Genomic DNA, 14,385 nt, shown 5'->3' with positions numbered 1-14,385 from the left:
TTTGACAAGCACATAGTTATTTGACAGTCCATATGAGTAAACAGTATGATGAAAAGCCTTGCCAGGCTGGCAGGGACGGTCGCGTGATAAACGATATTAGGCCGTCCTTTTGGCACTGTCTGTAAGTGCAATAGGGACACACCGATGCCATAGAGTTTATCCCACTAGTGTGCCACGCAGGATCTATCTAGCTGTCGTTTGGAATATCGTGTCCGGACAGTGGGTGTGTTAGAGTCGCGGGAGGCGGCATAGCGAACTTATCAACGACACTGTACAGCTCTCTGCCTCACATCGGCTACTTTATTCACATTTATAGTCGTATAAATCAAATATTGTCATAAAGGAGTGATTTATAGGCATGCCAGAAATGTATAAAAGAACATTTGTAAACATTGTGATAAATTAAGTAAACAACATACTAATAATGCTTTTTTTATTCTGATATATCGCGAAAGAGAATGGGCCCTCGCAACAAATCATATCGGGGTAACACTGCCGGAGGATATGAATAAAAGTCAATATGAGATTTAAATATTTTAATATGAAAACTGTCTATAGTATTTTAAAGAACCTTTGTTTCAGAGGTCAAAAAAGGCGATGGACATTTTACTAATATTTTTATTACGCTTAACATTTACACATAGAGCTTCACATGAGTCGAGTCAGGAAACTTATAGTTGTTTTTAAAAACCTTAACACATTACTTCTGATTCTCTAAATAAAATATAAAGTCACTTGATTCCTCATGGCTCTCATCGCCTGAACTCGAGCTTAGCCAAAATGTGACTTGAAAACACAATATGCTAACAAATATAACGAAGAGAACAAGGTTAGGTTCCGTTGAAGAGTTCCGTACTGACCATCATCAACAGTTCCACTTTATCAAACGCCACTATTTATAATGTCAGTAAATGCATGACGTTTATACATATATGATTTGAAACTAAGACCGAAATAAATTACACATATAATAGAAAAAATGACCAAGGCCTCCAGTGCCTAAGGTTGGAATCTAACCCGCGTACTCTGCAATCGCGGCAGATGCCTGTTTCCGCTCGGCCACCCAGGTCACAGCTGCCGAGGTCGAAATTAGCTCTCATATTATTAATCTATACAAGGACTCGTAGAGCCCTCTGACCACCTCTAGGGTAGAACGGCATGGTGTTTGCCCCCCCCCCCCCCCCCCTCCTCCATGTGAACCAAACTCCGTACGTTAGTTCGATTCCAGCCTCAAGCACTGGAGGCTTTGGTCACTTTTTCTTTCATATATGTAATTTATTTCGGTTATAATTTATATATATATTAGAATATAATTTGACTTGTGTTAGTTAAAAATGACATGACTTGACATTTCTAATATCATATTGTTATAAAACAAATACATCGTTACCATAGTTCACAGTTGATGACGGCGATAATGATGATGAATTACCTTAGTGCATAAGCATAAGATCTGGTGTGTTATTCTTTCCTGGTGCCGTAGCTGAATGGCATTTCTCCGACGCGAAACGAAAACTAAACGTCGCGAAAGGTAGTCTGGCTCTGTCGCGCCAATACGCAAGAGCGATAGAGATAGATATCTACGAGCGTTTGTGCCATTCGGCTACGCACCCTGTTTTATGTGTTTTCTCAAACATGGTATGAAATATTGATGTTATGTGCCTTATAATTGGCAGCGAAGTATGACGTTGCAGGTGCGGCTAGGACGATTGATAGATAATGGAATTTCATACAAACCTTGCAGGCCAAGGCCGGCAAAGTCCTCTTTTTTAATTTCCAAACACAGATAATTGTGACATAACATCCAGGTATTTAGCCAATTAAAAAAAAACTATAAGGGGCTTTATAGACGTGCCGACTGCAACTGGTACGGGCCCTAGACAATATTTGATTTTGGGTGCGTTTTCATACAAAAAAAAATTTTTTCGTTTTTTTTTTAATTTTTTTAACTTTTTGGTTTTTTATAAGCGTATATGGGGGATTAAAGGGGACCGAAAATTCGATTATTTTTGCGCTACGACGCACCGTTTAGGAGATACAGCCGTCCAAAGTTACTATTTTCAGTAGACTTTATTTATTTCATACCATGTTTGAGAAAAGCACTATACATACCTCGGCGGGAAATGGGGTTGCCGGCCGAAGACATATAGACGGCCGAGCGAAGCGAGGCCGGATAGGTCTATAGGATAGGCCTTTGTCCCGGCCTCTGTAGTAATGTACTATTTTTTTTGTACAATAATGAGTGTTACTACTGCTACTATAAGATGTTAGTACGATTGTGAACTAGGGTGACGATATTATAGTCACCGGCGTAGAAGTAAACTGAATTCTCTAATTATGTAAACAAGTGTACCACTACGTTTGGTTGAACTCGTTGTGTCGGTTTACAAAATTCTATCGTACTCACTTAATAGGCATCTCTTGGTGAGTGTCTCCGTAAAGTAGGAGGAAGGTAACTCCTGCTCCATTGCCTCCGCCTCCGGTGGTTTTTCACCTAAAATACACGACCGCTTGCGGCCGCTCTTCCCCGTGCGCTTCCCTCCCCCCATGATGGGAATTGAGGGAACGCACAAACTATATATTTACAAAACTAATACTATAAGGACTATTTTACATTAAAAATATACAGTGAAAAGTTAAAATGTACAAATTAATTTAAATTTACAAAAAATATTTTCAGCAGCGCGCCTTCTCAGTTCAACGTTCCCGCCAAAAAAAACTTAGCGCTTAAAACTGTGTCTTAAACAGTATCGAACGCCATTGCTTCACGAAAAAAAACACCTAAAAAAAAGGCGCTATCAAAGACTTTTACAGGGGACAACTCAATCACATTTTTTGCCATACTAAATTGAACCTTATCACCGAGAGAGAAAGTTGATCGTATCAGACTAGCGAAAACGGTCCACATGAGAGGGCATTGTTTGGGCTGGTGTCCCTCTCGCACGTGTGACCAGTGTTAATGAGGTTACCATTGTAGTAGTATTTTTATCTGTATATTACCTGACTTTAAAACTTCTTATTTTATTTTAGTGTTATATTCAAAGTAGGGTTTCGATATATTTTAAAGAATTAGAAAATAATTATAATGTAATTATTTTAATGCCCATAAATCAAAGATTTGTATAATTAAAAAATACCTTTAATTGGGTATTAGTAGATTTAGTAGTGACTTTGAAAATTAACTGGTATCCCCAATGTATGACAGTGATGACGTCACTGAATAATGTTGACATTGTCAGTAAGTGCGAGAGGGACACCAGCCCAAACAATGACCTCTCATGTGGACACACTTTTTGACCTAACTACACAATCTAGTTTAATAATTCTAAATCTATGGGCGCTATGCTATTTGACAGCTGACATTTATTTTTATTTTTAGGTTGGAATTTTGTAAAAGTAGGGACTTCCGGTTTCGGGTGCTATCTTAGTGGTATCGTGTCGTGAATAATTTCTCCTTCTTTTGCTCATTAACGTTGTTTAAAGTGTAATATCGATAGCTTATTATGCAGTAAACTAATGTTATAGTGAGAAGCTAATGAAGAATTAATCTCGAAACGCGTTTAGCCCCCTTTTTTGTCATCGACGGCCGATAGTCCACGTGCCCTTGTAAAATCTAGCTATCAATTTACAAGTGCCAACTACCGAACAACGTCGTACTTACCGTACCAAAATCGAATACAATAAGCTTATACCACCTTGACACTGGCAAAATAGTCCCACCAATGGGACTGAGGCCATTTAATTTTAAAAATCTAATCTAAGTACAGTACTAGTACTTATTGTACTGCTATTTGTAAAAGTAGTAATGGATCATGAATCGTCTGTTAATATGTACATATGTTTTACAGATATAAAACAAAAACAATACGAAATCGAATGAAGGTCTCACTTCTGTCCACTTGCTTGTACAATAATACTAGCAAATTTAATAGTGTTAATGGTGTTTACAAATAGTTTACGATGGAGTCGCCAGCGTTACAGGGCACTGAAAGTATTACCGTGAAGGCTGAGCCCGGTGAGGATGCGTGTATGACGGATTTATCAACGATCGCAGTGTCTGTGAAAGTGGAGCATTTGCTGGACGATGTGTGCGTCAAGGACGAACCTAGATCTGATGGTGTGTGTATAAACAGTGAGCCATCGTACTCAGAAGTGAGTGTAAAAGAGGAGTCAGCCAGCGCGCGCGCGGCGGCGGAGCTGTACGCCGGCCACGCGGTGAAGGACGAGCTCGTGCTCGGCCCCGAGCTAGTGGAGCGCCGCGGCACGCGACACGCATCAGCGGGTTAGTTGTGGGCTCTTTTAGACAAAGACATATGCAATTTTACATATATATAACTTTACTTAATTTATTTGTGTTTGGAAATATTCAGTTATAAACCGAATAACAACCTTAGACCACCAAAAATATACCTAAATGCTACGTAAATGTTCATATCATAGTATAATTTAAGTGATCATTGGGGACATGGTTTTTGTTCAAGTCTGTAATTTTTTTTCAGTGTCAAATGGGGCGATCAAAGAGCAACAGTCTTGTGAGATTGTCCCCAGGGGACCCTTCCTAAGGGACTGCAGTGTGCGGTTGAATCGTCTTGACATGGACAAGCTTCTCACCCACATTCGGAGTACAGACCGGGACAACGAGTCAGGTATATAATTATTACGTGACAATCAACACAAATTTTTTTTTTTATCTTGGATCATAGATTCAAGTTTATGTAGGTTGTCAATATCAATAACCTAATTCTATGTAGACTCTTATGTAAGAGTTTGGCTATCGGGGGTTTTGTTTTACTGGTAATGTATCTTGGACAACAGTTCCCACGGGTATAACTAGTAAACCTATTAGGAAGAAAATTTCCAGTGGTTCAACTGGTAAGATGGGGAATAGGCCGGATTGGGGATGGGCAGCGGATTGGGGATGGGCAGCGTCTGAATTTAAATTAGATCTGTACATTATTATTATTTAGCTTTGTTCTCACACATCCCACATTTATTTTGTTATATTATTTTGTTTATTATATATTGATGTGTGATCCCTTGAGGGTAAAAGCCTCCTCCATCTTCTTCCATTTGATTTTGTTTTCCGCAATATGCTCCCAATTATTTCCTGCGGTTTCTGTGATGTCATCATTCCATCTTTTTCTTTGTTTCCCTCTGTTTCTTTTTCCAAGAGGACCTTTCCATTTGGTTGCCAGAACATTCCACCTATTATCTTTGTACCTTGCCAAATGTCCGGCCCATCTCCATTTTTGCCTTAAGCTATACCGTAGTGCCTCTGTTGTTTGCGATCTAATAACAGTGTTTCTGACTTTATTTATTCTTTTTAGATTTAAAAAGCTTCTCTCCATCCCATGTTGGCAAGATAAGATTTTTCCTCATACTTTCTCAGTGAAAACCCATGTCTGGCATCCATATGTCAAACTGGGTAGTATGTAGGAATCCATGACTATTTTCTTTATTTTTAAACTGTAATTTCCTTTTAGTATTTCTTTATGTGACCAGTATTTTCTCCAAGCTATGTTTATCCTCCTATCTACAGTCAGCAGCAGAATTTGCGTAGCGGGCAAGGTGTTCACAATGATCCTAACACGCTCTTATTGTCTTAAAAATAAGATTGTGTCAAGTTCATTTTGAACACCTTGCCCGCTACGCAACTTCTGCTGCTGACTGTACCTCGGTTTCGTTGCTGTTAGGGTCAAATGAAATCATTTTTCCTAAGTATACATAGTTGTTCACATATTCTATTGCTTTTCCTTCTACAGTTATACATGTTTTGTGACTGTTACTTAAAACTTTTGTTTTAGACGCGTTCATGTGGGGGCTCACTTTTTGACTCTGCGTTTAGGTTCGTTAGCATTGTTTCCCCCTGGAGCCTAAGTTAGCCATACAAATAGCCCCCATGGTTTTAATGCAAGTCTGTAATTTTTTTCAGCGTCAAATGGGGCGATCAAAGAGCAGCAGTTGAGTGAGATTGTCCCCAGGGGACCCTTCCTAAGGGACTGCAGTGTGCGGTTGAATCGTCTTGACATGGACAAGCTTCTCACCCACATTCGGAGTACAGACCGGGACAACGAGTCAGGTATATAATTATTACGTGACAAGATCTATCTGGCTATTTTTAACACGCTTTTATTAGGTCGTCGTGTATGTAACTAACTATGTAATGGAATCTGCGGAGGCTAATTTAACCATCTTCCAGGAGTCGTAGCGTAATGAAAATTGGCAGCTATATGTAGTTCCGATGACAATACAATAATATGGTACTTTTGAGCTGATCTGATGATGGAGTCGGAAGATATGAACTGGAACTACATGATGGAACATCGTATCATAGCCGTTTTTGGGTTTCTTAGAAAAGTCTTGTAATGAACTTTGACTACAATTAGGTTTCAAGGTCTGATGATGAAGCCGAAAGATATGAACTGGAACTACATGATGGAACATCGTATCATAGCTGTTTTTGGGTTTCTTAGAAAAGTCTTGTAATGAACTTTGACTACGATTAGGTTTCAAGGTCTGATGATGGAGCCGGAAGATATGAACTGGAACTACATGATGGAACATCGTATCATAGCTGTTTTTGGGCTTCTTAGGAAAGTCTTGTAATGAACTTTGACTACAATTAGGTTTCAGGGTCTGATGATGGAGCCGGAAGATATGAACTGGAACTACATGATGGAACATCGTATCATAGCTGTTTTTGGGCTTCTTAGAAAAGTCTTGTAATGAACTTTGACTACGATTAGGTTTCAAGGTCTGATGATGGAGCCGGAAGATATGAACTGGAACTACATGATGGAACATAGTATCATAGCTGTTTTTGGGCTTCTTAGAAAAGTCTTGTAATGAACTTTGACTACGATTAGGTTTCAAGGTCTGATGATGGAGCCGGAAGATATGAACTGGAACTACATGATGGAACGTCGTATCATAGCTGTTTTTGGGCTTCTTAGAAAAGCCTTGTAATGAACTATGACTACGATTAGGTTTCAAGGCCTGATGATGGTGCCGGAAGATATGAACAGAAAAAAGGGGGGGGGGGCTCGAGGGGGGAAGCATGAAAGAAAGATCAACGTTGTATTTAAAATAAGTTGGGTTAAGGTTTTCTTGTGATCCTTAAGAGTAAAGAAAAGGGGGCTCGGGGGGCGAAGCCCCCGCATGAAAGAAAGATCAACGTAGTATTTAGAATAAGTTGGGTTAGCGTTTTCTTGTGACCTTTAAGAGCAAACAAAGGCGGGCTCGGGGGGCGAAGCCCCCCGCATGAAAGAAAGATCAACGTAGTATTTAAGATAAGTTGGGTTAGCGTTTTCTTGTGACCTTTAAGAGCAAACAAAGGGGGGCTCGGGGGGCTAAGCCCCCCGCATTAAAGAAAGATTAACGTAGTTTTTAAAATAAGTTGGGTTAGCGTTTTCTTGTGACCTTTAAGAGCAAACAAAGGGGGGCTCGGGGGGCGAAGCCCCCCGCATAAAAGAAAGATCAACGTTGTATTTAAAATAAGTTGGGTTAGCGTTTTCTTGTGACCTTTAAGAGCAAACAAAGGGGGGCTCGGGGGGCGAAGCCCCCGCATGAAAGAAAGATCAACATTGTATTTAAAATAAGTTGGTTTAGGGTTTTCTTGTGACCTTTCAGAGCAAACAAAGGGGGGCTCGGGGGGTCAAGCCCCCGCATGAAAGAAAGATCAACGTAGTATTTAGAATAAGTTGGGTTAGCGTTTTCTTGTGACCTTTAAGAGCAAACAAAGGGGGGCTCGGGGGGCGAAGTCCCCGCATGAAAGAAAGATCAACGTAGTATTTAAGATAAGTTGGGTTAGCGTTTTCTTGTGACCTTTAAGAGCAAACAAAGGGGGGCTCGGGGGGCGAAGCCCCCCGCATAAAAGAAAGATAAACGTTGTATTTAAAATAAGTTGGGTTGGGGTTTTCCTGTTACCCTTAAGTGTAACGAAAAGAGGGTCTCGGGGGCGAAGCCCCCGCATAAAAGAAAGATTAACGTAGTATTTAAAATAAGTTGGGTTAGCGTTTTCTTGTGACCTTTCAGAGCAAACAAAGGGGGCTCGGGGGCGAAGCCCCCGCATGAAAGAAAGAACAACGTAGTATTTAGAATAAGTTGGGTTAAGGTTTTCTTGTGATCCTTAAGGGTAAAGAAAAGGGGGCTCGGGGGCGAAGCCCCCGCATAAAAGAAAGGTAAACGTTGTATTTAAAATAAGTTGGGTTAGGGTTTTCTTGTTACCCTTAAGAGCAACGAAAAGGGGGGCTCGGGGGGCGAAGCCCCCCGCATAAAAGAAAGATTAACGTAGTATTTAAAATAAGTTGGGTTAGCGTTTTCTTGTGACCTTTCAGAGCAAACAAAGGGGGGCTCGGGGGGCGAAGCCCCCGCATGAAAGAAAGAACAACGTAGTATTTAGAATAGGTTGGGTTAAGGTTTTCTTGTGATCCTTAAGAGGAAAGAAAAGGGGGGCTCGGGGGGCGAAGCCCCCCGCATGAAAGAAAGATCAACGTAGTATTTAGAATAAGTTGGGTTAGCGTTTTCTTGTGACCTTTAAGAGCAAACAAAGGGGGGCTCGGGGGGCGAAGTCCCCCGCATGAAAGAAAGATCAACGTAGTATTTAAGATAAGTTGGGTTAGCGTTTTCTTGTGACCTTTAAGAGCAAACAAAGGGGGGCTCGGGGGGCGAAGCCCCCCGCATGAAAGAAAGAACAACGTAGTATTTAGAATAAGTTGGGTTAGCGTTTTCTTGTGACCTTTAAGAGCAAACAAAGGGGGGCTCGGGGGGCGAAGCCCCCGCATGAAAGAAAGATCAACGTTGTATTTAAAATAAGTTGGTTCAGGGTTTTCTTGTGACCTTTCAGAGCAAACAAAGGGGGGCTCGGGGGGCCAAGCCCCCCGCATGAAAGAAAGATCAACGTAGTATTTAAGATAAGTTGGGTTAGCGTTTTCTTGTGACCTTTAAGAGCAAACAAAGAGGGGTTCGGGGGGCGAAGTCCCCCGCATGAAAGAAAGATCAACGTAGTATTTAAGATAAGTTGGGTTAGCGTTTTCTTGTGACCTTTAAGAGCAAACGAAGGGGGGCTCGGGGGGCGAAGCCGGGCATAAAAGAAAGATAAACGTAGTATTTAAAATAAGTTGGGTTAGCGTTTTCTTGTGACCTTTCAGAGCAAACAAAGGGGGGCTCGGGGGGCGAAGCCCCCGCATGAAAGAAAGAACAACGTAGTATTTAGAATAAGTTGGGTTAAGGTTTTCTTGTGATCCTTAAGGGTAAAGAAAAGGGGGCTCGGGGGCGAAGCCCCCGCATAAAAGAAAGATAAACGTTGTATTTAAAATAATTTGGGTTAGGGTTTTCTTGTTACCCTTAAGAGTAACGAAAAGGGGGCTCGGGGGCGATGCCCCCGCATTAAAGAAAGATTAACGTAGTTTTTAAAATAAGTTGGGTTAGCGTTTTCTTGTGACCTTTAAGAGCAAACAAAGGGGGGCTCGGGGGGCGAAGCCCCCGCTTAAAAGAAAGATCAACGTTGTATTTAAAATAAGTTGGGTTAGCGTTTTCTTGTGACTTTTAAGAGTAAACAAAGGGGGCTCGGGGGCGAAGCCCCCGCATGAAAGAAAGATCAACGTAGTATTTAAGATAAGTTGGGTTAGCGTTTTCTTGTGACCTTTAAGAGCAAACAAAGGGGGCTCGGGGGCGAAGCCCCCCATGAAAGAAAGATCAACGTAGTATTTAAGATAAGTTGGGTTAGCGTTTTCTTGTGACCTTTAAGAGCAAACAAAGGGGGCTCGGGGGCGAAGCCCCCCGCATAAAAGAAAGATAAACGTTGTATTTAAAATAAGTTGGGTTAGGGTTTTCTTGTTACCCTTAAGAGTAACGAAAAGGGGGCCTCGGGGGGCGAAGCCCCCCGCATAAAAGAAAGATTAACGTAGTATTTAAAATAAGTTGGGTTAGCGTTTTCTTGTGACCTTTCAGAGCAAACAAAGGGGGGCTCGGGGGGCGAAGCCCCCCGCATGAAAGAAAGAACAACGTAGTATTTAGAATAAGTTGGGTTAAGGTTTTCTTGTGATCCTTAAGGGTAAAGAAAAGGGGGGCTCGGGGGGCGAAGCCCCCCGCATGAAAGAAATACCAACGTAGTATTTAGAATAAGTTGGGTTAGCGTTTTCTTGTGACCTTTCAGAGCAAACAAAGGGGGGCTCAGGGGGCGAAGCCCCCCGCATGAAAGAAAGATCAACGTAGTATTTAGAATAAGTTGGGTTAGCGTTTTCTTGTGACCTTTAAGAGCAAACAAAGGGGGGTTCGGGGGGCGAAGTCCCCCGCATGAAAGAAAGATCAACGTAGTATTTTAGATAAGTTGGGTTAGCGTTTTCTTGTGATCTTTAAGAGCAAACAAAGGGGGCTCGGGGGCGAAGCCCCCGCATGAAAGAAAGATCAACGTTGTATTTAAAATAAGTTGGTTTAGGGTTTTCTTGTGACCTTTCAGAGCAAAGAAAGGGGGGCTCGGGGGGCCAAGCCCCCCGCATGAAAGAAAGATCAACGTAGTATTTAGAATAAGTTGGGTTAGCGTTTTCTTGTGACCTTTAAGAGCAAACAAAGGGGGCTCGGGGGCGAAGCCCCCGCATGAAAGAAAGATCAACGTAGTATTTAAGATAAGTTGGGTTAGCGTTTTCTTGTGACCTTTAAGAGCAAACAAAGGGGGCTCGGGGGCGAAGCCCCCGCATAAAAGAAAGATCAACGTTGTATTTAAAATAAGTTGGGTTAGCGTTTTCTTGTGATCTTTAAGAGCAAACAAAGGGGGCTCGGGGGCGAAGCCCCCGCATGAAAGAAAGATCAACGTTGTATTTAAAATAAGTTGGTTTAGGGTTTTCTTGTGACCTTTCAGAGCAAAGAAAGGGGCTCGGGGGCGAAGCCCCCACATGAAAGAAAGATCAACGTAGTATTTAAGATAAGTTGGGTTAGCGTTTTCTTGTGACCTTTAAGAGCAAACAAAGGGGGCTCGGGGGGCGAAGCCTCCGCATAAAAGAAAGATCAACGTTGTATTTAAAATAAGTTGGGTAATGGTTTTCCTGTGACCCTTAAGAGCAAATAAAGGGGGCTCGGCAAAAAAGAAATACTTAAATTTTGTTTGAATTAGTTGAAATGTGACAATATTTTCTAATCGAGTCAAACAAAATCCCACTAGCTGAGAGCTTCAAAACAATGTTTGGCGAAAGTATGTCTCTCTAATGTCTTCAAAAAGTCCGCGATGGCACATGTCTATATTGTCTATCTTTTACGGATAACTTACTAGGTATAAACATTTTTATGATAATACCGTAATAAGAAGGTAGCCGCTAGTTATTATTAAGTAGCAATTAGCAATAAGTACACGTTAAGCCACAAATGGCATGTAAAATCCGCCTACTTGAAATAAATTTATGTATAAATGTTAAAAGTATTTCATTATTAATGACTAAAAAGTATAAAATAAATTAATAGTTTAAAAACACTATAAAACACGCTTTTATAAATGCACGTAAAAGCCAAAAATAAATTATGGATCGTTCAAGTTGTCTCTATTTGTGAGCTGAAGTTTAAAAACTATGTGCTTTTAATTATAATATTTGATTGTAAAAGCGTGGGGCGCTGGAACAGGAAAGACTTTCTTGTAAACAAATACTAATCCGAACTTCCTGGCGAATGAAGTTGCATAAGAACATAACGTTTACATATGCCGCCTAAGGGTTACCAAAGAGAACCAAAGATAGCTCGTCCACGAACAAGAACTCTGCATCCTGTCACTGTAGACACTTTCCCCATTTGTACTTTGATTACCGGAAAAAAGCGGCGTTCTAAGTGTCGGTGACTGTCGACTCTCCTCGCTACTAGCGCATATTTTGTCTGAGTTCGACAAACTGGTACCTACTTTGAACACTGACTTTTAATTGATTTGACTGTTTAATGTAGAACCTACTAGTGATGCTGCAACTCCAGTTAGCGCGTCAATCTGTGTAACCTCCTTCCCGTAACATAGCATAATTTGATTTATCAGCAAGTTATACAAAAAGTCTTTCCTGTTCCAGCGCCCCACGCTTTTACAATCAAATATTATAATTAAAAGCACATAGTTTTTTAACTTCAGCTCACAAATAGAGACAACTTGAACGATCCATAATTTATTTTTGGCTTTTACGTGCATTTATAAAAACGTGTTTTATAGTGTTTTTTAAACTATTAATTTATTTTATCTTGGATCATTGATTCAAGTTTACTATGTAGACTCTTGTGTAAGAGTTTGGCTATCGGGGGTTTTGTTTTACTGGTAATGTATCTGGGACAACAGTTCCTACGGGTATAACTAGTAAATCTATTAGGAAGAAAATTTCCAGTGGTTCAACTGGTAAGTTGGGGAATAGGCCGGATTGGTGATGGGCAGCGTCTAAATTTAAATTAGATATATCTCCAATCAGCCGCAAGATTATAATCAGATTTGTTGAGTGATAATTTCTGAATTAAATGGAATTGTAAGCTCCGAAAAGTCAAAGTAAAATACACCCATGTTAAAAAAAATTATAATAATACAAAAACTAAATTTTGGCTCTATCGAGGAGAGCTAGAGGAGAAACAAATTAAACAATATAACATCTGTTTGTTTGTCCGTCTTTCACGGCAAAACGGAGCTACGAATTGATGTGGTTCTTTAAGTAGTGAGTGACATAGGCTACTTTTTGTCTCTTTCTTAACCCCCACTTCCCTAAAGTAGGAGGTGGACGTTTGGATGGACCATTCCGCAATTTTCGAATTCGACGCGAGCGAAGCTATGGGCAAAAGCTAGTTAAATATAAATAAAATCTTGCTTACAGAAAGGTTTCAGTTAATGTTTCCAAAATACTAAATTCGACACCATATGAAATATGAACTACGCTCAGTGGTAAAGCAGGAGACACACGTCAGGGATGAACTCCGGAGCTGACGCCCCCTCGCCACGTGGACAGGGCTGACCCTTCCACACAAAAAAACAAGGTCCAAAGGCACCTTGCACCAGTAGCACCAAAGAAGTTTCCTGGCACATCACAATTGTACTTAAGTTAAAAACGTTAAGTTTAACATTTAAAGTTCGTTCCCGACTCCTGTGAAACAAATATATTGGCCACATTAGTCGATTGCCCTCACACACAGTGATTAACTAAAACCAAAAATATAAGCGAGCTCACCGGAGACCTGCAGACTGCAGACCGAGGATCTCCACGGAGACTCCCACCCTTAGCATGTTTCTGCCAGACGGAAATAAACCAATTTATGGTTGAGAACATCTCCACGTTTCACGCCATGGAAATATCAAAAGCTCACAATTAAATCTACTTACTCAGCCTGACTAAACAGCACCACACAAACTATGGAACGCCACGGCAGCACGTGGCATGCCGGGCTCCAGGCCCTCGCGGCCGTCCGGTTACAATACAAGAGAGGATCTCGTCACAAAAAGACGCCGCACTGAATGGATTTCGAATTTAAAGGACCCAAAACAAAAGCCGGGTGGCACACGAATAAACAATAATTATTCTAATTAATTAAACGAAAATTACTCCAGTTTCTGTATCAGCATTTGAAGTAACAGAAACCCAAACAAATGTCATTCCAGAACAGCCTTTAGAAACATGTGATCACATCTATGTCCCATAGTGGATAACCCCTCCCAACTGAGGGGGGACTGAAATCTTCTCGAGGCTGAGGCGTAGGGTTAGAGATGGCGTAGCTTTATTAGACGTTCATATGCGCATTGTAAGCCAGCGTTCCCACTTAAGCGTCGCGTGTCTCGGGGCGCGCAACGGACGTCTCCGCCACGCCACCTGGGGCGCGTCTTACGTCCTTCCTATACGAAATGTACTGAGGAGACGTTTTTTGAATTACATTCAGGCGGCGTGGCGCGGACGTCCGTTGCGCGCCTCAGGACATGCGTGTCTTAAGTGTGGCCGGTCCCTAATATGCCTACTTGATGAAAAATAAATATTTCATTTCATTTCATGTTTCCAAAATATTATATTTTCCAAAAATGAATGCCTAAACTTTATCAAAATCTTAAACAAAGGATACTATAGACTAGACAGCCAAATAATAATACCACTACCGAACGAGATGGTCACATACAAATTATAATAAGAGTGACAGAGAGCAAAATGTTATTTTTTGTCTTTGTCATAGTTTCACTTTTCCGCCGTTGCCACAAACGTTTGTGGCAAACAATAAGGACGTGACTTGTCAAGCTTATTATCCGCCCAAATTACGTAGGTTGTGTATGGTAAACTGTCAGCCATTTTTAAAGTGATTCTTAAATTCGCTCCATTATTCTATATCTGTCCCTTACGGGTGTACCCTTGTGTCAAGTCTATAGTATCCTTCGTCTGAGATCAAAATATACAAAGTTTTCCT

The 14,385-nt window shown here is 41.0% G+C and overlaps 1 protein-coding gene across 3 annotated transcripts in view; it reads left to right on the top strand.

Moving 5' to 3' along the window:
• The first annotated feature begins 3,547 nt into the window (after positions 1 to 3,547).
• The window catches only part of LOC125239423 (zinc finger protein 260-like), a 30,317-nt gene continuing 19,479 nt past the window's right edge, over positions 3,548 to 14,385 (top strand). The window contains exons 1-3 of one of the 3 annotated variants that reach the window (XM_048146994.1): positions 3,548 to 4,282; positions 4,500 to 4,646; positions 5,933 to 5,996. In XM_048146994.1, the coding sequence (XP_048002951.1) occupies positions 3,961 to 4,282; positions 4,500 to 4,646; positions 5,933 to 5,996 (533 nt within the window). In that variant the 5' untranslated portion in view covers positions 3,548 to 3,960. Of the gene's footprint in view, positions 4,283 to 4,499; positions 4,647 to 5,932; positions 6,080 to 14,385 lie in introns of all 3 variants that reach the window. The other 2 variants (XM_048146993.1, XM_048146995.1) reach the window with 2 other exon arrangements.

Source organism: Leguminivora glycinivorella, chromosome 25, assembly GCF_023078275.1.
Source record: "Leguminivora glycinivorella isolate SPB_JAAS2020 chromosome 25, LegGlyc_1.1, whole genome shotgun sequence".
In the NCBI taxonomy this organism is placed as follows: domain Eukaryota; kingdom Metazoa; phylum Arthropoda; class Insecta; order Lepidoptera; family Tortricidae; genus Leguminivora; species Leguminivora glycinivorella.
The sequence above is the reverse complement of the archived record's forward strand: the minus strand, read 5'-3'. Positions and strand labels throughout refer to the sequence as shown.